General features: G+C 42.5%; 3 protein-coding genes across 3 annotated transcripts; 2 read left to right on the top strand and 1 right to left on the bottom strand.

The window, feature by feature from the left end:
• The first annotated feature begins 4 nt into the window (after nt 1–4).
• znf668 (zinc finger protein 668) lies at nt 5–3,768 on the top strand. The gene is made up of 2 exons (XM_021565139.3): nt 5–113; nt 729–3,768. The coding sequence occupies exon 2, from the start codon at nt 753–755 to the stop codon at nt 2,724–2,726; it is 1,974 nt and encodes a 657-aa protein (XP_021420814.1). The 5' UTR covers nt 5–113; nt 729–752; the 3' UTR covers nt 2,727–3,768.
• A 710-nt stretch (nt 3,769–4,478) lies between these two features.
• On the top strand, nt 4,479–5,654 carry gjz1 (gap junction protein zeta 1). The gene has a single exon (XM_021565140.3). The coding sequence runs from the start codon at nt 4,479–4,481 to the stop codon at nt 5,184–5,186; it is 708 nt and encodes a 235-aa protein (XP_021420815.1). The 3' UTR covers nt 5,187–5,654.
• Nucleotides 5,655–5,953: 299 nt separating this feature from the next.
• LOC110491581 (circularly permutated Ras protein 1) lies at nt 5,954–22,033 on the bottom strand. Its single transcript, XM_090202192.1, is given in 22 exon segments — nt 5,954–8,110; nt 8,339–8,368; nt 8,495–8,588; nt 9,035–9,175; nt 9,427–9,544; nt 9,653–9,771; nt 10,090–10,196; nt 10,348–10,432; nt 10,632–10,762; nt 10,857–10,938; nt 11,097–11,248; nt 11,511–11,600; nt 11,791–11,832; nt 12,062–12,241; nt 12,487–12,560; nt 12,736–12,810; nt 12,960–13,064; nt 13,259–13,495; nt 13,759–13,890; nt 14,172–14,277; nt 18,155–18,247; nt 21,819–22,033. Coding segments are annotated over 22 exon segments (2,370 nt in total). The 5' UTR covers nt 21,909–22,033; the 3' UTR covers nt 5,954–8,023.
• Between the last annotated feature and the right edge of the window lie 2,664 nt (nt 22,034–24,697).

The following is a 24,697-nucleotide window of genomic DNA, read 5'->3' as shown; positions in this document are numbered from 1 at the left end:
AGCCGTCCTCCTCCACCAACACCAATCATAGGGCTTCACTGTAAACGCAGTTATTGGGGCTTCATATCTGGACATTTTAACTGATCCCGAATGCCCGAAAGAAGATAAAAAAGGTAAGCAATCGTTTTAATATTATAATACACATTTATTCCAAATACAGATGCGGAGCCATCTCATGCGAGGATGACCCCAGAGGGCGAATGAGCTTGTTCAGCCGGTCCTAAAGCCAGCCATTTTGAGTTTAGCACAAGTACGCTAAAATCGCTTCAATTGCCCATTTTTGTTGAATTATTGTCTCCTGATATATGCGCCCCAGTAATAATTTAACTTGGAAAACGCACGTTATTTTTTCAAAGAAATTAGATTTATTTGAGATCCATGTTTTTCATGCCAACTTCCTTTTATAACAAGCGTTTAGTTTAATTGTCCCTGAGGTCCTAATGCCAGCCATTTTGAGATTTATCCCTCCACATTATTAATGAAACGTTGCTTCACTAGTTTCCCACTGCTACCCAAGTGCCTTTGTCATGTCCTCTCAGCCAGTACAAATTATATTTGAAAACATTATATAAATGATCTTGGATTGAGTTTCAATCTGCTCACTATTTTATGATTGTAAAATTATTACTGCCTACTGAACATTTCCCAAGCTTGTTTAAGAAATGCATGACTGAATGTGTCATCTTCAGATTCACTTATGTCTTTTCCTTATATTCTAATTTCCTTAGCATCACAAGCATATAACTTAAAGGATGGCCTCTCCCCAGCCTGGCAGCCCACCACCTACAGAGCAAGACACCCCCCTTGCTGAACCGAGTGAGGAGAGCATAGAGCTGGAGGTAGAGGAGCCCCCTGTAAAAAAGAGAGGCAAAGGCAGACCTCCAAAGAAATCCAAGCATTCTTTCAAATGCTCTGCCTGCCAGGAGGCTTTCAGTAGCCCCGTGGCTCTCCGGAGCCATAAGCTGTCTGCCCACAGTAAGGAGCAGCAGGAGCAAAAACAGCACACATGCTCTCAGTGCAGCAAAACGTTCCCCAGCAGAGCCCAGCTCTCCAAGCATCAGCGCTCTCACTCTGCTCAGCGCCCCTTTCAGTGCGATCAGTGTCACAAGGCTTACAAGACCCCAACGGAGCTACGCAACCACAGCCGCTCCCATACAGGGGAGAAGCCTTTTGTCTGCACTGAATGTGGCAAGACCTTCATGCAGGCCATATGCCTGCGTATTCACATGACGCAGCACAGCGGCGAGCGGCCATATTCTTGCCCCCATTGCTCCAAGAGCTACCCCACTCTGTCCAAGTTGAAGGTGCACTTGCGCTCTCACACGGGGGAGAAGCCCTATTTTTGTGCCGAGTGCGGGAAGAGCTTTGCCGACCCCTCTGTTTACCGGAAGCACAGGCGCAACCACCAGGGCCACCGGCCCTACTCCTGTGATAAGTGTGGGAAGACGTACACTGAGCTGAAAGACCTGAAGAACCATGAACGGTCTCACACAGGAGAGAAGCCCTACCTGTGTTCAGACTGCGGCAAGGCCTTCTCCCGTTCCTCCTCCCTGGCCTGTCACCTCCGCATTCACTCCCAGAGCAAACCTTACCAGTGTGAGCAGTGTGGCAAAGGCTTCACTCAGCTCTCCTCCTATCAGTCTCACCTGCGCACTCACTCGGGTGAGAAGCCATTCCTCTGCCCGCAGTGTGGGAAGATGTTCTCAGACCCCTCCAGTTTCCGCCGGCACCAGAGGGCCCATTCAGGGTTCAAGCCCTACCCCTGTGATAAGTGTGCCAAGAGATTCCGGCAGCCTGCCGACCTGGCCGTGCATCAGCGGGTGCACTCCGGGCAGCGGCCCTACAAGTGTCAGAGCTGCGACAAGGCGTTTGTGGCGTCCTGGGACCTGCGACGTCACATGCTGGTGCACACAGGGCTGCGGCCCTTCTCCTGCACGGAGTGCGGCAAGTCCTTTGCCGAGCGCTCCAGTCTCAACAAGCACCGAAGGGTGCACTCTGGCGAGCGCCCATTCAAATGTGACCTGTGCTTCAAGTCGTTCGTGGTCTCCTCCAGCCTACGGAAGCACGAGCGCACTCACCTGGCTGAGAGGCCTGCGCTGCTACCGCAGCAGGCGGTACCCGAGACAGTTGCAGCAGTCTTCCTCGCTCACACCTCCCTCCCCCAATTTTCCTGTTCACACTGTGACGTCACCTTTGGGACCTGGGAGGAGGTTCAGGCCCATGAGGCTCTTCACACCGTTTCCCCTCTTTCCACCACCGTGGCCCCCCTGCCCATGGGCCCACACGTGTGCGCCACCTGCCGGGAGGAGTTTGTACTGCTGTCTGACCTGCAAGCCCACGAGAAGATGCACCCCAAACCGCGACCCCACGTCTGCGACAGCTGCGGCAAAGGTTTCCTCAACAAAGCCGGGTTGCGGAAACACCAGCGGATCCACTCGACCAACCGCAACCACGTCTGCCCCCACTGTAGCAAAGCCTTTCTGTTTGCCGCCTATCTCCGCAAGCACTTACGCACCCACCGCGACCCCCTGCCCACCTTCCCCCTCTCTGACACACACATTGCACACACGGAGCCTCTTCCCTCGCCACCTCCACCCATTGAAGTTTCCTCGTCCACTCTTGAACCTGGTGCAATTTGTCTGACTATACCGGTGACGATTCCTGTGACTGTTCCTGTAACCTTTCAGACCACGCCCATGTATATCGATAAGGAAGACCGACTCTGAAAAGACTGTAACTGTTTGTGTGGAATGAATTATGACTCAACAGCCAGATGCCTTGAATATTTTTAACAATAGTATGGTTATAAAACAAGCTTAATTCCCATCCTTAAACAAAGGTTATTGATAGCCTATTGATAACAATTTGAAATAATGAGACTTTTCACTTTAAATTGCCCTCAACTGTCTTGTGTGTAGGATGACATGTATTTGTGATTTAAAATGTGTTATTTATGCTATATAACGTACATTATGTTTTATACTATACGATACCTGACATCTGTCATCAACTTATTTCAAATTTCATTGTCATGATTTGTTCATAAGAATGTATTGTTTTGTGTCATAGGCTATACACTGAGTATACCAAATATTAGGAAGACCTTCCTAAATTGAGTTGCACCCCCCCCCCGTTTGCCCTCAGAACAGTCTCAATTTGTCAGCCATGGACTCTACAAGGTGTCGAAAGCGTTTCACAGGGGATGCTGGCCCATGATGACTCCAATGCTTCCCACAGTTGTGTCAAGTTGGCTGGATGATGGGTGGTGGACCATTCTTGATACAAACGAGAAACTGTTGAGAGTGAAAAACCCAGCAGCGTTGCAGTTCTTGACACAAACCGGTACACCTCACACCTATTACCATACTCTGTTCAAAGGCAACTTAAATATTTTGTCTTGCCCATTCACCCTCTGAATGGCACACGTACACAATCCATGTCTCAAGGCTTAAAAATCATTCTTTAACATGTCTCCTCCCCTCCATCTTCACTGATTTAAAGTGGATTTAACAAGTGACATCAATAAGGGATCATAGGTGTTCTTAATTTTTTGTGAACTCAGTGTATATTGATTAGTGTGTAGGCTAAACTACTAATCTTAATTCCACGGTTAGGTCATTTATGTCTAAACATAGGCTATAACATTGTTTGAGTCATGATATTAAGTCATGTTTTTTTTCCCCCATGGACTGTTGGGTATTTTGATTTCTATTCACTTCTCGTAATTTTTGCGATGGAATATGTAAGTAAACAATTGACTTAATAGCATTGATGGACTGAAGTTGCTTTCCTGTGAAATGGCTCTTTTTATGAAAAACCTGAATGCCTAAATTGACCTGTTGGAGAAGAATCATCATGTTTTATGCCTAATAATATGCAATTACATATGACATACATTGAGGGTATATGATAACATTATATTACAGTTAGACTCAAATACATATAACAGTTGCCTATGGTATCATCAAAAGTATGATGATAACAGAGAATAGAACCATATTTTCAACTAAAACACCTTACACACAGACTTTTATACAAACAATAGTTTAAAAAGGGAGGGTCACTGAGGAAAAAAGAGAAGTACCATTGGGTTGAGTCAGCAGAATAAAAGGTGAGACTGATGCTGATGACAATGCCATTTTACAACCTTATAAAAGGTTTTCAACTGACATACTATGAAGTTCATGGAAATTCCATTTAACGGTAAGTTGGCATCTCCTATTATTGCAGCAGCTTTATGTCAAATACACCAGGGAAAAGTTTTGAAATTAAAGTATAGTTGTAACCATATTTTAATATTTACTGTAATCTTACAACATTTCTTTTAACGTTGAATATTATTGCTGACAAAATAAATGTTTATTGCTCTGCAATGCAAATATGTGAACATCTATCTTGATACATTGCCTGATGTGGTACCTTTCTTCTCTTGCTAGATCACTGCTACAGTAGTTTCATAACAAAGACGAGCGGAAATAATGGCAGCCATCGTAACAGGGCTCATCCCAATCCTCCGCACGGCAGTGGACACCACCACCACCTACAAGTGCCGCTCGCTGTGGTTTGGCTTCCTCTGCATGCGCCTGGTGGTTCTGTTCGTGGCCGAGATGCCCTGGTTCAAGCTGGACTCGGACTTCAGCTGTAACACCACCCAGGACATGTGCACCCGAGGCTGCTTCAATCAACACTTTGACAAGCCTGTCATGGTGGCCTGGAACTTCTTCTTCATCCTCCTCATCATGTCTGTCCTCCTCATGGAGCTCTTTGCCTCCCACCTCCGCTCCGCTGCCCAGAAGAGGAGCTCCCGGCAGAGGAAAACTACCGGGGAGTTGGAGGCCCAGGGGAAGAGTGTCAGTGTGCCTGAATCTGAACCCCCAGGGAAGATGGTGATTGACCTCCACAAAGACAGGGGCACTGTGGGCTTCTATCTGCTCAGCACCGTGCTGCGTATTATGGTGGAGGTCTGGTTTGTCTATGTGCTTCTGTCCTGGAACCTACCTAAAGTAGATGAAGGACCATTCAAGTGTAAATCAGGTATCTGCCCAGAGATACATATTTGCTTGGTGAGGGCGGCACCAGAGAAACGTATGTCTATCTATGCTTTAGCCTCTGTTTCAGGCCTGGTCATTGTAACTTCTGTCTGGTTCTGTTTGTACTCTATTTTCCACTACCTCTGTAAATGTTAAGCCTGCAGGGAACCCATACTGCACTGTTTTAACTATAAATGTGTAGGTGTAACATTGGATTTACTGTTTTCATTTTTTTTTAATCATGTGTCATGTCTGTGCCAGCTTAAAAGGCTAATAATGCTAAATAATCTGTCCAAGTTTCCTACATTTTCATTCTTGGCAGCAGTTTTTACTGTTCAAACTATGTTTATGGGTGTAGAAACACCTATCTGATGGTGTGTCTGAGTCAGGCATTTCTAGTGCTTTCTGGTCAGGGTGAAAATACATGCTAAGCTAGAGAAGGAGTGATACAGTGCCTTCAGAAAGTATTCACACCACTTGACTTTTTCCACATTTTGTTGTGTTACAGCCTGAATTTAAAATGTAGATTTTTTTTGTCACTGGCCTAAACAAAATACCTCATAATATCAAAGTGGAATTATGTTTTTAACATTTGACAAATTAATAAAAAATTAAAAGATGAAATGTCTTGAGTCAATAAGTGTTCAACCCCCTTGTTAGGGCAAGTCTAAATATGTACAGGTGTAAAATTTTGATTGGCAAGTCACATAAGTTGCATGGACTCACTCTGTGTGCAATAATAGTGTTTAACATGATTTTTCAATGACTACCTCATCTCTGTACACCACACATTAAATTATCTGTAATGTCCCTCAGTCGAGCAGTGAATTTCAAACACAAAGACCAGGGATGTTTTCCAATGCCTCACAAAAATGGGCACCTATTGGTAGATGGGTCAAAATAAAAAAAGCAGACATTGAATATCTCTTTGAGCATAAAGTTATTAATTACACTTTGGATGGTGTCAGTACACCCAGTCACTACAAAGATACAGGCATTCTTCCTAACTCAGTTGCCGGAGAAGAAGGAAACCGCTCAGGGTTTTCACCATTGAGGCCAAAGGTGACTTTCAAACAGTTAAAGAGTTGAATGGCTGGGATAGGAGAACACTGAGGATGGATCAACAACATGGTAGTTACTCCACAATACTACCCTAATTGACAGAGGGAAAATAAGGAAGGAGGAAGGAAGCCTGTACAGAGTACAAATTTTCAAAAACATGCATCCTGTTTGCAACAAGGCACTAACGTAATACTGCAAAAGAAATTGGCAAAGCAATTCACTTTTAGTGCATTTGTATTCAGACCCCTTGATTTTCTCTACATTTTGTTACCTTACAACTTTATTCTGAAATTGATTAAATAAAAAATGTTCTCATCAATATACACACAATACCCCATAATGACAAAGCGAAAACAGGCTTTTTGAATATTTAAAACATTTAAAAATGTAAAAACAGAAATACCTTATTTACACAAGTATTTAGACCCACTCAACAATGAACTCAGGTGCATCCTGTTTCCATTAATCATCTTGAGATGTTTCTACAACTTGGAGTCCACCTGTGGTAAATTCAATTGATTGAACATGATTTGGAAAGGCACACACCTGTCTATACAAGGTCTCACAGTTGACAGTGCATGTCAGAGCAAAAAACAAGCCATAAGTTCAAAGGAATTGTCCGTAGAGCTCCCCGAGACAAGATTGTGTCGAGGCACAGATCTGGGGAAGGGTACCAAAACATTTCTCTAGCATTGAAGGTCCCCAAGACCACAGTGGCCATTCTTAAATGGAAGAAGTTTGTGGGAGAAGGGCCTTGGTCAGGAAGGTGATCAAGAACCTGAGAGTCACTCTGACAGAGCTCCAGAGTTCCTTTGTGGAGAGGGGATAACTTTCCAGAAGGACAACCATCTCTGCAGCACTCCACCAATCAGGCCTTTATGGTAGAGTGGCCAGACGGAAACCACTCCTCTGTAAAAGGCAGATGACAGCCCGCTTAGAGTTTGCCAAAAGGCACCTAAATGTCTCTCTGACCATGAGAAACAAGATTCTCTGGTCTGATGAAACCATGATTGAACACTTTCGCCTAAGTGCCAATTGTTACGCCTGGAGGAAACCTGCCACCATCCCTACAGTCAAGAATGGTGGTGGCAGCATCATGCTGTGGGGATGTTTTTCAGGGGCAGGAACTGGAAGACTGGTCAGGCTTGAGGGAAAGATGAACGGAGCAAGGACAGCCGGACAATAACCTGAAACACAACACCAAATTTACACTGGAATTGTTTACCAAGAAGAAAGTGAATGTTCCTGAGTGGCCGAGTGACAGTTGACTTAAATCTACTTGAAAATCTATGACCAGACCTGAAAATGGTTGTCTAGCAATTATCAATAATCAATTTGACAGAGCTTGAAGAATTTTGTAAAGAATAGTGGGCAAATGTTGCGCAATCCAGGTATGGAAAGCTCTTAAGAGACTTACCCAGATTCACAGCTGTAATTGCTGCCAAAGGGGCTTCCACAAAGTATTGACTCAGGGGTGTGAATACTTATGTAAATTAGATATTTATTTATTTCAATTTCAAGACATGTGCAACATTTTCTAAGAACATGTTTTCAGTTTGTCATTATGGGGTATTGTGTGTAGATGAATACATGTTGAGTGCAGCCTGTAACACAACAAATTGTGGAATAAGTCAAGGGGTATGACTACATTTTGAAGGCACTGCAGGTACAAACCCATTTCACTTGCTATGTGCCAGCGCAGTTCTGACATGACGTTCTGATAGTGTGCATAGATAAGAACATTCTATTTACAAATAGAATGAACAAGTACAATATCGACAGTTAATGCTATTTTAAATAATATATTTCCAGATGTAGAATGTTTTGTTAGATACATTAATTAGTCAGATTTGTGTATAAATAGGCCTCCCCAGAAGTCGGTAGGACTTGAATAACTTCCAAGGATATCAGGCATAGTCAGTAGCCACCAATCAGTGTTGGTGCTTTTCCTTCAGTGAAATAGACCTGTTGCTGTTCTTCATGCTGTACAGCAGTGCAGCACCCATGTCTGTTAGAGACTGAAGCGGAGAGAGATATGAAGGAGGGAGATTAGCAGGGTAGACTAGAGGAAGTTAGGGGGTAATATTTGGATAGGAGCATGAGATTGCGAAGGTAAAATAGCATGATTTGTGTATCTGAATTGTACGTTAGATATTACCATAGAGGCAATTGTAGTCTGGGCGAAAATATGTTGTAATGTCAGGGTTCTATTTCGGTTCTATATCGATGGATATGTTATACATTACCTGCAGTGTATCAGAACGTATGGATTGTCTCTAAGATGGGAAAAAAAACAATGACACTTAGTCTTCAATTACTAAACTGAATGAATTGAAGAATGCACCACCATCTTACACAGTTTCTCTTTCACAATCATCTCAATACTGCACACACAGACCTACCCTTGTGTAGTTTTGTAGGCTGTTGTGTATAGGGTTCATGGTTTTAAGCCATTTTGAATAAATCAGTTTGTCTTCTGCACTTCTATCATACTCTCTGAAAAGGTAAAGGACAAGCATGTTGTCACGTATACACGAATACAAGTTGACAAATGCCCATGTACAGCAGAAATGACCAGCTAACACACAAGCACAAACGTGCGCATGCTCATACACATATTCGCACTCTCGCTCTCACCCACACACACAAAAACAGGCCTTGTTCACTCATGTGAATCCGGCTGTCAGTCTCACTCACTAATTAGCGCCCATTCTGAGGCTCTGCCTCCACACACACACACACGCAGGCACGCGCACGCACACGCACGCACACGCAAGCACACACACACACACACACACACACACACACACACACACACACACACACACACACACACACACACACACACACACACACACACACACACACACACACACACACACACACACACACACACACACGTTTTGCTGTCCGTCAACCTTCTCACTAAATCATTCACTCACAGGGCTCTCTCCATCAGTTCCCTCTGTGTCTCCCCCTCACTCTTTGCGTCTTGGAAGCGGCCCCTGACAGCTAGAGCGGCGCTGGCCTGGGATGAGTTGAGCTGAATGATGGCTAGAAACAGAGAGGAGAGGACCACTGAGCTGAGAGGGAGAGGAGAGAGGTATACAGTGTTAGGCTACTCTCATGACTCCTAACATGGTTGTCATCATCATTATTCTCCTATCACATTGTTTTGCAAATGGAGTGGATTGTGATGTGTAAACACATTTCTATAATTCTTTGACTTGAACTAGTCTTTCTGGTAGATAAACTGGCAACAAAAGGCATTTCTGAATTCACATGTCATGAACGCTGGAAAACGCTTGAGTGAGTTCTGGACGTGTCCCATTACCTGTCATCCGTCACCTCTTTATCAGCCGTCAGCACTCTGAGCATACTGTGTCCATCCTTCTGTCTGTATCTCAGCTGCAGCTGAACAGACACACGGCCACCTGCCACTGGGGCTGACACTAAACGTCAGAGAAAGGAAAAAAATGTTACAAATGTATTCCTCTGGGAACTTGGTCCCCAGTCCTTAAATCTTTGACGGGTCCTTCTCCTCATCCCTCTGTTCTCACCCTCTCCCTGTGAGCCGTGTTCCCTCGCTCCAAATTGAAAGGTGATTTCTGTGTCTGATGCCACATTGCCCACCTCTCTGGTCGCCCTGTTCCCAGCCTCCCTCTCTCCTTTCACACACCTGGCGGAAGAGCGAATGAGGCCGAGAGATGAAGGCTTTTTCCAGTCAAATCAGGGATCTCTGTTCAAATGTGTCGCTGGTGTGACAGTGCTAGATTTCCCATTCACAATTTATGATTGTCAATTCACCCCCCCAAAAAATGATTGAGGATGAGCATGCAACTGGGGTTCCTAAGCATTTAAACCACTTAATTTTAAATACAGATGGTGACGTACATACACATTACGAATGCATTATACATATACAAACATCTACCCACACACACACACTATATTTGAAAATACAGATGAATATACAGATGTTTAATTCAACACTTACAGTGTTGTGGGGAGCAGCAAAGTGACACTACAGTGTGTCGCTATCGTCCTGTTCTCAATAATCTCCTCAAATTCAGTGTATAGTTCATGTGGACTTGCTATCACCACCTAGGGGGAAAGGGTGACACGTACAGTACCATATTAAAAGACACATATTGAACAATGGTCTCTGATCACATATGGGCCAAATAGGATTGTAGCTCAATGACATACACAGCACAAAGGAGAGAAATACAAGATGATTTGTTGTATCACATACCTTTCCGCTTGTGCAGTCTGCTAGTCTCCCCAGCTCATCAAGTCTGCAGTCTGTCCCCTCGATAGCCAGCACTGATACCGTCACCCTAGGAGAGAAAGGGTTACATACTGTAAGCGCTTGCTTATAATATTAAATAACTGAAAATCACTTATGACAACACCTAAAAGGCTATCAACATAGTCTGTAAGAAAATGAGCTATTTCAAGGTAAAATAGGTTCTCCACTGTGATGCTCAAATAGAAGTGAAAATGTAGCTAGTGAAGACAGTACAGAGTTGCACCGACCCCTGGCTAGCAGCATACTCCCCCAGGTCGTGGTAGAAGATAGTGGAGGAGAGGCAAGGTCGAGCATCAATGCCCTCCACCTCCAGATTCCCCAGGTCTGTGTTGGCCTTTCCATCTGTGCAGATGATCACCTGGGAAGAGGGCAATACATTATATTGGTACTACATCATAAACAAAACAGATACAGTATGTATTCAGAGCACTGGAACTATGAGACTGACTGACCTTTGACCCTGGTTGCCGAGAAGCCATCGCTATGGCTACAAGAGAAGCAGGACCTAAAGCCGTGGCACCACTCTCAGACAATCTTTTAATGAAAAGAGGAAGTGACAACATACCATTATTTAATACAATTATGACTTCATTGGACCAGTTTGAATGAGTCCATGGCTTATTTGCTCTTGGACCACATGGGCCCTTGAATTAAAATGTAGAGTTTGTTTTTATTGCCCCTTTCAACATCACCCTAGAATCTCTCTCTGCAGACAATCCCTGGTCCTGGAGAGGGGTTGTGGGCTGGGGAAGCTGAACGCTGCTTCCTTAAGGTATTCACTGTCAATCAACTCCGCACCCCGCAAAAAACGTGAGGTGAACTCGTCAAATCCATGCAGAGTCACCTGTCAGGACAAACATCAGTGGATGATCTTAAGACACAGATCAAAACAACTTCAGATTTACACCCAACTATTGGACGAATGCATCCAAATATTGAATCCAAATCAGTGAATATGAAATGTCACACACAAAACATAGATTTGATACCTACCCCCCCCCCAAAAAATTTTTTTTTATGTAAAGAGCATGAAAACACCATTTCATTAGATATCAACATGCATAAATAGTCAATCATGTCAATGTGAAATGGGTGTAATTTTGAACCTGATTGTTGAACGTGATGAGTCCTACTCACATGTGGGGTTGTGTTTCACTCAGCTTCCGAACACTCTGTAACACTGCTTCCTGAACAAACTGGTTTAAAATCCGCATTGGTGTTATCATTACCAGCATGTACACAACCACAGACCATTATCAATTCTAGCAAAGCAAATGATTGTGAATCTGCCACTGCATATTTAATTTACTGGTAGTTACTACGATCATCACAATATCTCCCAAATGTATCCACTTATGCCCCTTTAAATAATCAAAGATGGTTGACCTGAAGACGTGACCTGTAGATTGGCTGTTTTCCTTCCAACACCTGGCACAAGAAAAATAGAGAATTTCAAAGTATATACTGTGGCCAGTAGAAATGGTCAGAAATACAGCTTCAACCAGCACTGAATGTGAAGCTACTTAAAACAGAAAAATATGGTTTTTACAGAACAAAATTGATTATAGAGGTATCCCTAATCACATTTATTCTAATCCAACCGTACAGAGCCTGGGGAAAACACTAACAAATAACACTAATTATCTTGTGTTCAAACCTGGGAGGTGATACTCATGGACGCTGAGATGTCGATACAGAACAGGAGCAGTGTGTCTGTAAGGGCCAGGGCCTTGTCACCAGGGGTCAACAGGAAGACACTGTCCCGGCAACCGAGACAGGTGGCAGATGAGGAGGTAGGTGGTTCCAATGATGACTGGCAAAAGTAACAGACATTCACCTGTAGAGCAACAGAGGGATGATGGAAATGCAGTTGTTTGAGAGAAATTGTACCTTCAGTAGTCATGAATTACAATACGTAGTAGGTGTAACTTCACTGAGATTGACTGTAGGTCTACCATTATTGTTGAATAATTTGGAAGGCATGAAGTTAGAATCATAACAGGGATTACCGCTTGACCACTGTGATTATTGTATCATATTGCGTAGGATTCATGTTCAAGAGAGTGTGAAAGGTCAAGCTACCACATTGTCATAGAAGGAGTCCAGCACAGAGCCACACTGGGAGCAGCAGGTGGGCTCTCCCTCTATGGTGAACACTGTGATTGGACACACGTTGGTCAACACAGACAAGCAAGTTAGACTGTGACATACCGAGAGACAGTATAAAAGTCAGGAGTATCACACAGAGAGACAGTGAAAAGCCAGGTCAAAGGCACTGAGTATCATATACCAAACATTATCTCAGAATGATAGCAGGAATAGTCCACTAACCGTTTTCCTCTGATATCAGCTCCCCCAAACTGACTAGGATCACATTTGGATTCCCCACCAATGGTTCCCTTGATCCTGTGTAGTAAATGGCCATTAGTAGTTGCAATTGTGCTTTGTATCTTTATTCATGAGCGCCTACATTTTTTTCTTTTCAATGAGGAATTATCTAATGAGCTGTGAAGATACTGTATACTAATGGATGTCCATAATGAAACAGGATTTACTGGAGGATGAAGAGGAGGACTTTGAGGAGGAGAAAGAATCAGGCAACAGAACTAGGTATTCTGGACAGGACTTCATAAAGGAAGGTCTTGGTGGCAAGGCTGGAGCTAGAAGTAGAGAGAATCATGTTTTTCAACTCTGGTTGTAGTCATAATCTTCATCACATCTTTATCATCACACGCAAGACTGTTTGTTTTGTTGGCATCCTTAAGATGTGAATTGCATGAATGGTGGTATGGTCTGACAATGCTAGCTTTGAGCCTAAAAATGAATGTCTCTTGACAGGACATTAACCAGTTACCTGACTTCTGTGCAGATCCACTGCTGCCGGTGGTGTTTGGATGCTTCATCTCTTCCCCACTGCCTTCTGGGATATTGTATGAGTAGTCTGGATCCCATGGATGACTCCCAATGTCTGGTTCCTTCTTTGGAAGGTCATAGGGCAGCCTCTGGCTATTGGAAGGGAGAAGGGAAGGTGGGCCTGGGATTGGCTGGACGCAAGCAGGCGATTGAGATCGCATGAATGGGGGGAGCAGAGCTGGGGAAGGTGGAAATGGACACAATGTTAGCCACAATCTCAAGAGTTCACTCATGACTTTTGAGACACTGAAATTTAACTGTATATCCTAAAAATGACATTATACATTGAATTCCCCAGTTCAGTGATGCTAGGAAAACCTGTCCATTGAGCTGTTTGAAATGTGAGCTGTTGGGGCGAGTCTGGAACATTCCCTCCTCTTCTAATATGGAAGGCTGAATTCTCATACAATGGCAAGGGGTTGGGAGCTGTCTTCACCTCACCATTTTTAAAACATTTCTCAGTGATTCTCTGTTCTGGAGAGTGGTGTTGTTGTTTTTGTAGTTCTGGGGAGGGTGCTGGAGGAGGAGGGGGAGGACTGCGGGGACGGATTCTGTTTGGGTGAGGAAGGAGAGCTGGGAGAGATGAGAGACAGAGCATTGTTAATGTTAATGTCTACTACACAGGATTCATTAATGAACTGGCAGGACAGTGTTTGGGCAGCAACGGGCATTCAGACAGGATGGGGATTCACTGAGAGGACATTCAATGACAGGGCATTCTCTGACAGGACATTCACTGAGAGGACATTCACTGACTGGACATTCACTGACAGGACAGTGTTTGGGCAGCAACGGGCATTCGGACAATGTTAGCAAGATTTAATTTGAAGTGTGTCTGAAAAATTATAACTCACCTGAACGTTTAACTGCAATTTGTGGTTTCGTTTGGACTTCCCTCTGATAAGTTGATGGAGGGACATAAACAAACCCACAGGCAAACTCCATTGGTGGTCCTACCACCTAAACAGGGATAATCAACTAGATTCAGCCGCAGGCCAATGGTCAGGACGCAGGAACATAATTACAAATAATTTGTACACTGCAAATTGACCCCAAGAAGAACAAACAGATATGATATTTGACTAAAACATAATAATTTCAAACCTTACTTACATTTGTATATGATCACATAAATCTCTCTATTATGTGTGTGAAAACTTTGGAACTTGGAGCTGATTTGATGGTGTTTTTACAGTCTTTTATGTCCAACAATAATTAAAAAATCCCCTCAGCAGCCTTATATATATATATATATATATATATATATATATATATATCCACACAGTTTCAGTTCAGTTCCAGTTTATATATTGTAGAATAATAGTGAAGACATCAAAACTATACAATTACGCATATGGAATCATGTAGTAACCCAAAAAGTTGAAGTCTAAAACAAATCAAAATATAGCCATCAATAAAAAACAAGCAAAAACACATAAAAACACCTTCACTTCCCTTTTCCCCCTACTATTGCCTTGATGCCAGCTTTGTACACTCTTGGCATTCTCTCAACCAGCATCATGAGGTAGTCACCTGGAATGCATTTCAATTAATAGGTGTGCCTTGTTAAAAGTTAATTTGTTTAATTTATTTCCTTCTTAATGCATTTGAGTTGTGACAAGGTAGGAGTGGTATACAGCACTATTTGTTAAGTCCATATTATAGCAAGAACAGCTCAAATAAGCAAAGAGAAACGACAGTCCGTCATGGGGCGGCAGGGTAGCCTAGTGGTTAGAGCGTTGGACTAGTAACCGGAAGGTTGTGAGTTCAAACCCCCGAGCTGACAAGGTACAAATCTGTCGTTCTGCCCCTGAACAGGCAGTTAACCCACTGTTCCCAGGCCGTCATTGAAAATAAGAATTTGTTCTTAACTGACTTGCCTGGTTAAATAAAGGTAAAAAAAAAAAAAAAAAAAAAAAAAAAAAAAAAAAAAAAAAAAAAAAAAATTACTTCAAAACATGAAGGTCAGTCAGTTTCTTCAAGCGCAGTCGCAAAAACTATCAAGCACTATGATGAAACTGGCTCTCATGAGGACTGCCACAGGAAAGGAAGACCCAGAGTTGCTTCTGCTGCAGAGGATACGTTCATTAGAGTTAACTAGGTGAACGGATGATCTGTGCATGTGTGGTTCCCACCGTGAAGCATGGAGGAGGAGGTGTGATGGTGTGTGGGTGCTTTTCTGGTGATAATGTTGGGATTTATTTAGAATTTCAATGCACACTTAACCAGCATGGCTACCACATCATTCTGTAGCGATACACCATCCCATCTGGTTTGCGATTAGTGGGACTATAACTTGTTTTTCAACAGGACAATGACCCAAAACATACCTGTAGGCTGTGTGGGCTATTTGACCAAGAAGGAGAGTGATGGAGCGCTGCATCAGATGACCTGGCCTGCACAATCACCTGACATCAACAAAATTCAGATGAGTTGGACCACAGAGCGAAGGAAAAGGAGCCAGCAAGTGCTCAGCATATGTGGGAACTCCTTGAAGACTGTTGGAAAAGCATTCCTTATTAAGCTGGTTGAGAGAATGCCAAGAGTGTGCAAAGCTGTCATCAAGGCAAATGGTGTCTATTTTGAAGAATCTCAAATATAAAATACGTTTTGATTTGTTTAACACTTTTTTGGTTGTAACATGATTCCATATGTGTTATTTCATAGTTTTGATGTCTTTGGCAGCAATTACAGCTGTAAGTATTTCTGTGCAAGTCTCTAAGAGCTCTGCACACCTGGATTGCACAATATTTGCACATTATTCTTTTAAAAAATCATGTTCTGTCAAGTTGATTGTCTATCGTTGCTAGACAACCCCTTTCAAGTCTTGCCAAAGATTTTGAGCCGATTTAAGTCAAAACTATAACACAGCCACTCAAGAACATTCAATGTCATCTTGGTATGAAACTCCAGTATATATTTGGCCTGGTGTTTTAGGTTATTGTCTTGCTGAAAGGTGAATTTGTCTCCCAGTGTCTGTTGGAAAGCAGACTGAACCAGGTTTTCCTCTAGGATTTTTCCTGTGCTTAGCTCTATTCCGTTTATTTTTATCCTAAAAAACGACCTAGTCCTTGCCAATGACAAGCATACCCATAAAATGACGCAGCCACGGCCATGCTAGAAAATATGAAGAGTGCTACTCAGTGATGTGTTGTGTTGGATTTGTCCCAAACATAATGCTTTGTATTCAGGACATAAAGTTAATTTCTTTGCCACATTTTTTGTAGTTTTACTTTAGCGCCTAATTGCAAACAGGATGCATATTTTGGAATATTTTTATTCAGTACAGGGTTTCCTTTTTTCACTCTGTTCAGTTAGATTACTATTGTGGAGTAACTACAATGTTGATCCATCCTGAGATTTCTCCTATCAGCCGTGTGTAACTGTTTTAAAGTCACTATTGGCCATTATGGTGAAATCCCTGAGCGGTTTCCTTCCTCTCCGGCAACTTAGTTAGGAAGGACGCCTGTATCTTTATAGCGACTGGTTTTATTGATACACCATCTAAAGTCTAATTAATAACTTTACCATGCCTTGGTTTTTGTTGTTGAATCTGGGTTTGAAATTCAATGCTCGACTGATGAACCTTACAGATAATTGTATGTGTGGGGTACAGGGATGAGGTTGTCATTAAAAAATCATGTTAAACTCTATTATTGCCTCCCGAGTGATGCAGCGGTCTAAGGCACTGCTTTGCAGTGCTTGAGGTGTCACTACAGATCCATGTTTGATCCCAGGCTATGTCACAGCCGGCCATGACCGGGAGACCCATGAAGTGTCGCACAATCTTTTGTTCCATTGCGCTCTAGCAAGTCCTTGTGGCAGGCCGGGCACCTGCAAGCTGAATCCGGTCGCCAGCTGGATGGTGTTTCCTCTGACACATTGGTGCGGCTGGCTTCCAGGTTAACTGAGCAGTGTGTCAAGAAGCAGTGCGGCTTGGCAGGGTCGTGTTTCGGGGGATGCATGGCTCTTGACCTTCGTCTCTCCTGAGTCCATAGGGGAGATGCAGCGATGGAACAAGACTGTAACTATCAATTGGATATTATGAAATTGGGGAGAAAAAGGGGTAAAAAATAAAAAATAATAAACGTTTTTACTCTTACTGCACACAGAATGAGTCCATGCAACCTATTATGTGACTTGTTAATCTATTTTTTGCTCCTGAACTTATTTAGACTTGCCATAACAAAGCGGTTGAATACTGACTCAAGATCTTTCAGCTTTTCATTTTTTATTAATTCGTAAAACTTTTGAAAAACATAATTCCGCTTTAACATTATGGTGTATTGTGTGTAGGCCAGTGACAAAATATCTCAATTTAATCCATTTTAAATTCAGGCTGTAACACAACCAAATGTAGGGAAAGTGAAAAGGTGTTAATTCTTTCTGAAGGTACTATATATACAGAACACTTGGGGTTCCAAATAAAATCATAGCGGGCCAAATTTGGCCACCAGTTGGGGTACCCTAACCTAAGGTAAGGACATGGACATTAAAACACATCAAACCAGTCACCAGGATGTAGACACTTCTATCACATTGTCAAACTCTTATTTCTAAGCCTTTGTATGTCATTGTGATCTTGAATAAATCTTAATTTATTGCATCCGATGCAAGCTAATTACAACTAGATTAAAACACTGATGCAAACACACCCATAGGATTAGTCCCTGACAATGCTATCACTGTCCATGTAGCAGTACCAGTCAAGCTCCAGAAGACATATTGGTAACACAGTAACTCATGTTAACACACCTCTGTGGAAAGAACAGTCAAGTACAGGATAAGATTGCATTCAATGAGAGCTTACTCCGTCATACAAATGAGTCTTACTTACGTATGCAAAGCCTCGTGAACAGTGACGGTTCAAACTTGAGTTACTCCCAGTCTGAAGTGTTAGGAGTGAGTGAGTGATGACATCACTCATTCTCTGTGTTATAATGTAAAAAAAAAAAAAAAACTTGTTTAACAAGTTTGTCCAATGCAGTGTATACATTATCTAACATGGAATGGAAACAAAACACACGCACACAGCACTGTAGTACAGTCAGTGTAGAGATTGCAGTGGACATTGCGTTGTTCCACCTTGTGAATATTCATGTTTGTAAAAGTTTATGTTCAGGGAGGGTATCAGCACAGATCAGACAGGTTTGAACATTGACACTTACCACATACAGCACCAGTCAAAAGTTTGGACACACCTACTCATTCCAGAGTTTTTCTTCATTTTTAGTATTTTCTCCATTGTAGTGCATAGTGAAGACATCAATACTATGAAATAACACATATGGAATCATGTAGTCACCAATACACAAATCAAAATATATGATATATTTGAGATTCTTCAAAGTAGCCACCGTTTGCATTGATTACAGCTTTGCACAATCTTGGCATTCACTCAACCAGCTTCACGAGGTAGTCACCTGGAATGCATTTCAATGAACAGGTGTGCCTTGTTAAAAGTTCATTTGTGGAATTTCTTTCCTTCTTAATGCATTTGAGCCAATCAGTTGTGTTGTGACAAGGTAGGGGTGGTATACAGCACTATTTGTTAAGTCCATATTATAGCAAGAACAGCTCAAATAAGCAAAGAGAAACGACAGTCCGTCATTACTTCAAAACATGAAGGTCAGTCAGTTTCTTCAAGCGCAGTCGCAAAAACTATCAAGCACTATGATGAAACTGGCTCTCATGAGGACTGCCACAGGAAAGGAAGACCCAGAGTTGCTTCTGCTGCAGAGGATACGTTCATTAGAGTTAACTAGGTGAACGGATGATCTGTGCATGTGTGGTTCCCACCGTGAAGCATGGAGGAGGAGGTGTGATGGTGTGTGGGTGCTTTTCTGGTGATAATGTTGGGATTTATTTAGAATTTCAATGCACACTTAACCAGCATGGCTACCACATCATTCTGTAGCGATACGCCATCCCATCTGGTTTGCGATTAGTGGGACTATAACTTGTTTTTCAACAGGACAATGACCCAAAACACACCTGTAGGCTGTGTGGGCTATTTGACCAAGAAGGAGAGTGATGGAGCGCTGCATCAGATGACCTGGCCTGCACAATCACCTGACATCAACAAAATTCAGATGAGTTGGACCACAGAGCGAAGGAAAAGGAGCCAGCAAGTGCTCAGCATATGTGGGAACTCCTTGAAGACTGCTGGAAAAGCATTCCTTATTAAGCTGGTTGAGAGAATGCCAAGAGTGTGCAAACCTGTCATCAAGGCAAATGGTGGCTATTTTGAAGAATCTCAAATATAAAATACATTTTGATTTGTTTAACACTTTTTTGGTTGTAACATGATTCCATATGTGTTATTTCATAGTTTTGATGTCTTTGGCAGCAATTACAGCTGTAAGTATTTCTGTGCAAGTCTCTAAGAGCTCTGCACACCTGGATTGCACAATATTTGCACATTATTCTTTAAAAAAATCATGTTCTGTCAAGTTGATTGTCTATCGTTGCTAGACAACCCCTTTCAAGTCTTGCCAAAGATTTTGAGCCGATTTAAGTCAAAACTATAACACAGCCACTCAAGAACATTCAATGTCATCTTGGTATGAAACTCCAGTATATATTTGGCCTGGTGTTTTAGGTTATTGTCTTGCTGAAAGGTGAATTTGTCTCCCAGTGTCTGTTGGAAAGCAGACTGAACCAGGTTTTCCTCTAGGATTTTTCCTGTGCTTAGCTCTATTCCGTTTATTTTTATCCTAAAAAACGACCTAGTCCTTGCCAATGACAAGCATACCCATAAAATGACGCAGCCACGGCCATGCTAGAAAATATGAAGAGTGCTACTCAGTGATGTGTTGTGTTGGATTTGTCCCAAACATAATGCTTTGTATTCAGGACATAAAGTTAATTTCTTTGCCACATTTTTTGTAGTTTTACTTTAGCGCCTAATTGCAAACAGGATGCATATTTTGGAATATTTTTATTCAGTACAGGGTTTCCTTTTTTCACTCTGTCAGTTAGATTACTATTGTGGAGTAACTACAATGTTGATCCATCCTGAGATTTCTCCTATCAGCCGTGTGTAACTGTTTTAAAGTCACCATTGGCCTCATGGTGAAATCCCTGAGCGGTTTCCTTCCTCTCCGGCAACTTAGTTAGGAAGGACGCCTGTATCTTTATAGCGACTGGTTTTATTGATACACCATCTAAAGTGTAATTAATAACTTTACCATGCCTTGGTTTTTGTTGTTGAATCTGTGTTTGAAATTCAATGCTCGACTGATGAACCTTACAGATAATTGTATGTGTGGGGTACAGGGATGAGGTTGTCATTAAAAAATCATGTTAAACTCTATTATTGCCTCCCGAGTGATGCAGCGGTCTAAGGCACTGCTTTGCAGTGCTTGAGGTGTCACTACAGATCCATGTTTGATCCCAGGCTATGTCACAGCCGGCCATGACCGGGAGACCCATGAAGTGTCGCACAATCTCTCCATTGCGCTCTAGCAAGTCCTTGTGGCAGGCCGGGCACCTGCAAGCTGAATCCGGTCGCCAGCTGGATGGTGTTTCCTCTGACACATTGGTGCGGCTGGCTTCCAGGTTAACTGAGCAGTGTGTCAAGAAGCAGTGCGGCTTGGCAGGGTCGTGTTTCGGAGGATGCATGGCTCTTGACCTTCGTCTCTCCTGAGTCCGTAGGGGGGAGATGCAGCGATGGGACAAGACTGTAACTACCAATTGGATATTATGAAATTGGGGAGAAAAAGGAGTAAAAAATAAAAAATAATAAACGTTTTTACTCTTACTGCACACAGAATGAGTCCATGCAACCTATTATGTGACTTGTTAATCTATTTTTTGCTCCTGAACTTATGTAGACTTGCCATAACAAAGCGGTTGAATACTTATTGACTCATGATCTTTCAGCTTTTCATTTTTTATTAATTCGTAAAACTTTTGAAAAACATAATTCCGCTTTAACATTATGGTGTATTGTGTGTAGGCCAGTGACAAAATATCTCAATTTAATCAATTTTAAATTCAGGCTGTAACACAACCAAATGTAGGGAAAGTAAAAAGGTGTTAATTCTTTCTGAAGGTACTATATATACAGAACACTTGGGGTTCCAAATAAAATCATAGCGGGCCAAATTTGGCCACCAGTTGGGGTACCCTAACCTAAGGTAAGGACATGGACATTAAAACACATCAAACCAGTCACCAGGATGTAGACAATTCTATCACATTGTCAAACTCTTATTTCTAAGCCTTTGTATGTCATTGTGATCTTGAATAAATCTTAATTTATTGCATCCGATGCAAGCTAATTACAACTAGATTAAAACACTGATGCAAACACACCCATAGGATTAGTCCCTGACAATGCTATCACTGTCCATGTAGCAGTACCAGTCAAGCTCCAGAAGACATATTGGTAACACAGTAACTCATGTTAACACACCTCTGTGGAAAGAACAGTCAAGTACAGGATAAGATTGCATTCAATGAGAGCTTACTCCGTCATACAAATGAGTCTTACTTACGTATGCAAAGCCTCGTGAACAGTGACGGTTCAAACTTGAGTTACTCCCAGTCTGAAGTGTTAGGAGTGAGTGAGTGATGACATCACTCATTCTCTGTGTTATAATGTAAAAAAAAAAAAAACCTGTTTAACAAGTTTGTCCAATGCAGTGTATACATTATCTAACATGGAATGGAAACAAAACACACGCACACAGCACTGTAGTACAGTCAGTGTAGAGATTGCAGTGGACATTGCGTTGTTCCACCTCGTGAATATTCATGTTTGTAAAAGTTTATGTTCAGGGAGGGTATCAGCACAGATCAGACAGGTTTGAACATTGACACTTACCACATACAGCACCAGTCAAAAGTTTGGACACACCTACTCATTCCAGAGTTTTTCTTCATTTTTAGTATTTTCTCCATTGTAGTGCATAGTGAAGACATCAATACTATGAAATAACACATATGGAATCATGTAGTAACCAATACACAAATCAAAATATATGATATATTTGAGATTCTTCAAAGTAGCCACCCTTTGCATTGATTACAGCTTTGCACAATCTTGGCATTCACTCAACCAGCTTCACGAGGTAGTCACCTGGAATGCATTTCAATGAACAGGTGTGCCTTGTTAAAAGTTCATTTGTGGAATTTCTTTCCTTCTTAATGTGTTTGAGCCAATCAATTGTGTTGTGACTAGGTAGGGCTGGTATACAGAAGATAGCCCTATTTGGTAAAAGACCAAGTCCATATTAGGGCAAGAACAGCTCAAATAAGCAAAGAGAAACAACAGTCCATCATTACTTTAAGACATGAAGGTTAGTCAATATGGAACATGTCAGGAATTTTTGAAAATTTCTCCAAGTGCAGTCGCAAAAACCATCAAGCGCTATGATGAAACTGACTCTCATGAGGACCGCCACAGGAAAGGAAGATCCAGAGTTACCTCTGCTGCAGAAGATAAGTTCATTAGAGTTACCAGCCTCAGAAATTGCAGCCCAAATAAATGCTTCACAGAGTTCAAGTAACAGACACATGTCAACATCAACTGTTCAGAGGAGACTGTGTCAATCCGGCCTTCGTGGTCGAATTGCTGCAAAGAAACCACTACTAAATGACACCAATAACATCAACCTTTTCACATTACGCTTTTTTGTGGGGGCAGGATAATTAACGAAAAGGCAACTCGAATTAACTTTGATCGCTTTTGTTAGAATTTTTACATAACAAAATGTGACAATTATTTTGCATGCAACGAGAGGTACCGGATCCGGCCAAATAGGTTCCGGAACAAAACAGTCCAAAACGGAGAGGTGCCGGATCCTGTTCCGGTAGGATTCGGCTCAAATTAAGCACTGCTCACTACCAAGTTCCAAACTACCTCTGGAAGCAACGTCAGTACAATAACTGTTCGTCGGGAGCTTCATGAAATGGGTTTCCATGGCCGAGCAGCTGCACACAAGCCTAAGATCACCATGCGCAATGCCAAGTGTTGGCTGGAGTGGTGTATATCCTTCCTGTTTGGCCCTGTCCGGGGGTGTCCTCGGAGTGGGCCACAGTGTCTCCTGACCCCTCCTGTCTCAGCCTCCAGTATTTATGCTGCAGTAGTTTATGTGTCGGGGGGCTAGGGTCAGTTTGTTATATCTGGAGTACTTCTCCTGTCCTATTTGGTGTCCTGTGTGAATCTAAGTGTGCGTTCTCTAATTCTCTCCTTCTCTCTTTCTCTCTCTCGGAGGACCTGAGCCCTAGGACCATGCCCCAGGACTACCTGACATGATGACTCCTTGCTGTCCCCAGTCCACCTGGCTGTGCTGCTGCTCCAGTTTCAACTGTTCTGCCTTATTATTATTCGACCATGCTGGTCATTTATGAACATTTGAACATCTTGGCCATGTTCTGTTATAATCTCCACCCGGCACAGCCAGAAGAGGACTGGCCATCCCACATATGCTCTCTCTAATTCTCTCTTTCTTTCTCTCTCTCGGAGGACCTGAGCCCTAGGACCATGCCCCAGGAATACCTGACATGATGACTCCTTGCTGTCCCCAGTCCACCTGACTGTGCTGCTGCTCCAGTTTCAACTATTCTGCCTTATTATTATTCGACCATGTTGGTCATTTATGAACATTTGAACATCTTGACCATGTTTTGTTATAATCTCCACCCGGCACAGCCAGAAGAGGACTGGCCACCCCACATAGCCTGGTTCCTCTCTAGGTTTCTTCCTAGGTTTTGGCCTTTCTAGGGAGTTTTTCCTAGCCACCGTGCTTCTACACCTGCATTGCTTGCTGTTTGGGGTTTTAGGCTGGGTTTCTGTACAGCACTTTGAGATATCAGCTGATGTACGAAGGGCTATATAAATAAATTTGATTTGATTTGATTTGATTTGTGTAATGCTCGCCTCCATTGGACTCTGGAGCAGAGGAAGCTCGTTCTCTGGAATGATGAATCACGCTTCACCATCTGGCAGTCCGACAGACAAATCTGAGTTTGGCGGATGCCAGGAGAACACTTATTTTTTTCTTGTGCATTTTGCTATGTTGTTATTTGCCTCATGACTCCTGCATACTTTGTTGACTACAAACTTTCTTTACCCAACCATGGGACAGACTATGTTTGTTCCCACACTCGGGACTCTGACTCTTTATTGGTTTACACAGACTTTTAAAAAATTCATGTTACCTGATGAAATTGCTGTACAATATGATCTTGTTGCCATCTGATGCACATTCAGATGTCATAAATCAGCACTGCAGAGCTCTCCCTGTCCTATGACGTGCCTTGATTTTATTACTGTTGATGATATCTGGAAATGTGCATGTACACCCTGGCCCATCTACTGTGCTAGCCCCAATTCTGACTTGTACTCTGATGTCTGCTTCACTGATATCTG

The sequence above is a fragment of the Oncorhynchus mykiss genome, chromosome 16 (assembly GCF_057628025.1).
Source record: "Oncorhynchus mykiss isolate SJ-2025 chromosome 16, ASM5762802v1, whole genome shotgun sequence".
Classification (NCBI taxonomy): Eukaryota; Metazoa; Chordata; class Actinopteri; order Salmoniformes; family Salmonidae; genus Oncorhynchus; species Oncorhynchus mykiss.
This window is presented reverse-complemented; position numbering and strand designations above follow the sequence as displayed.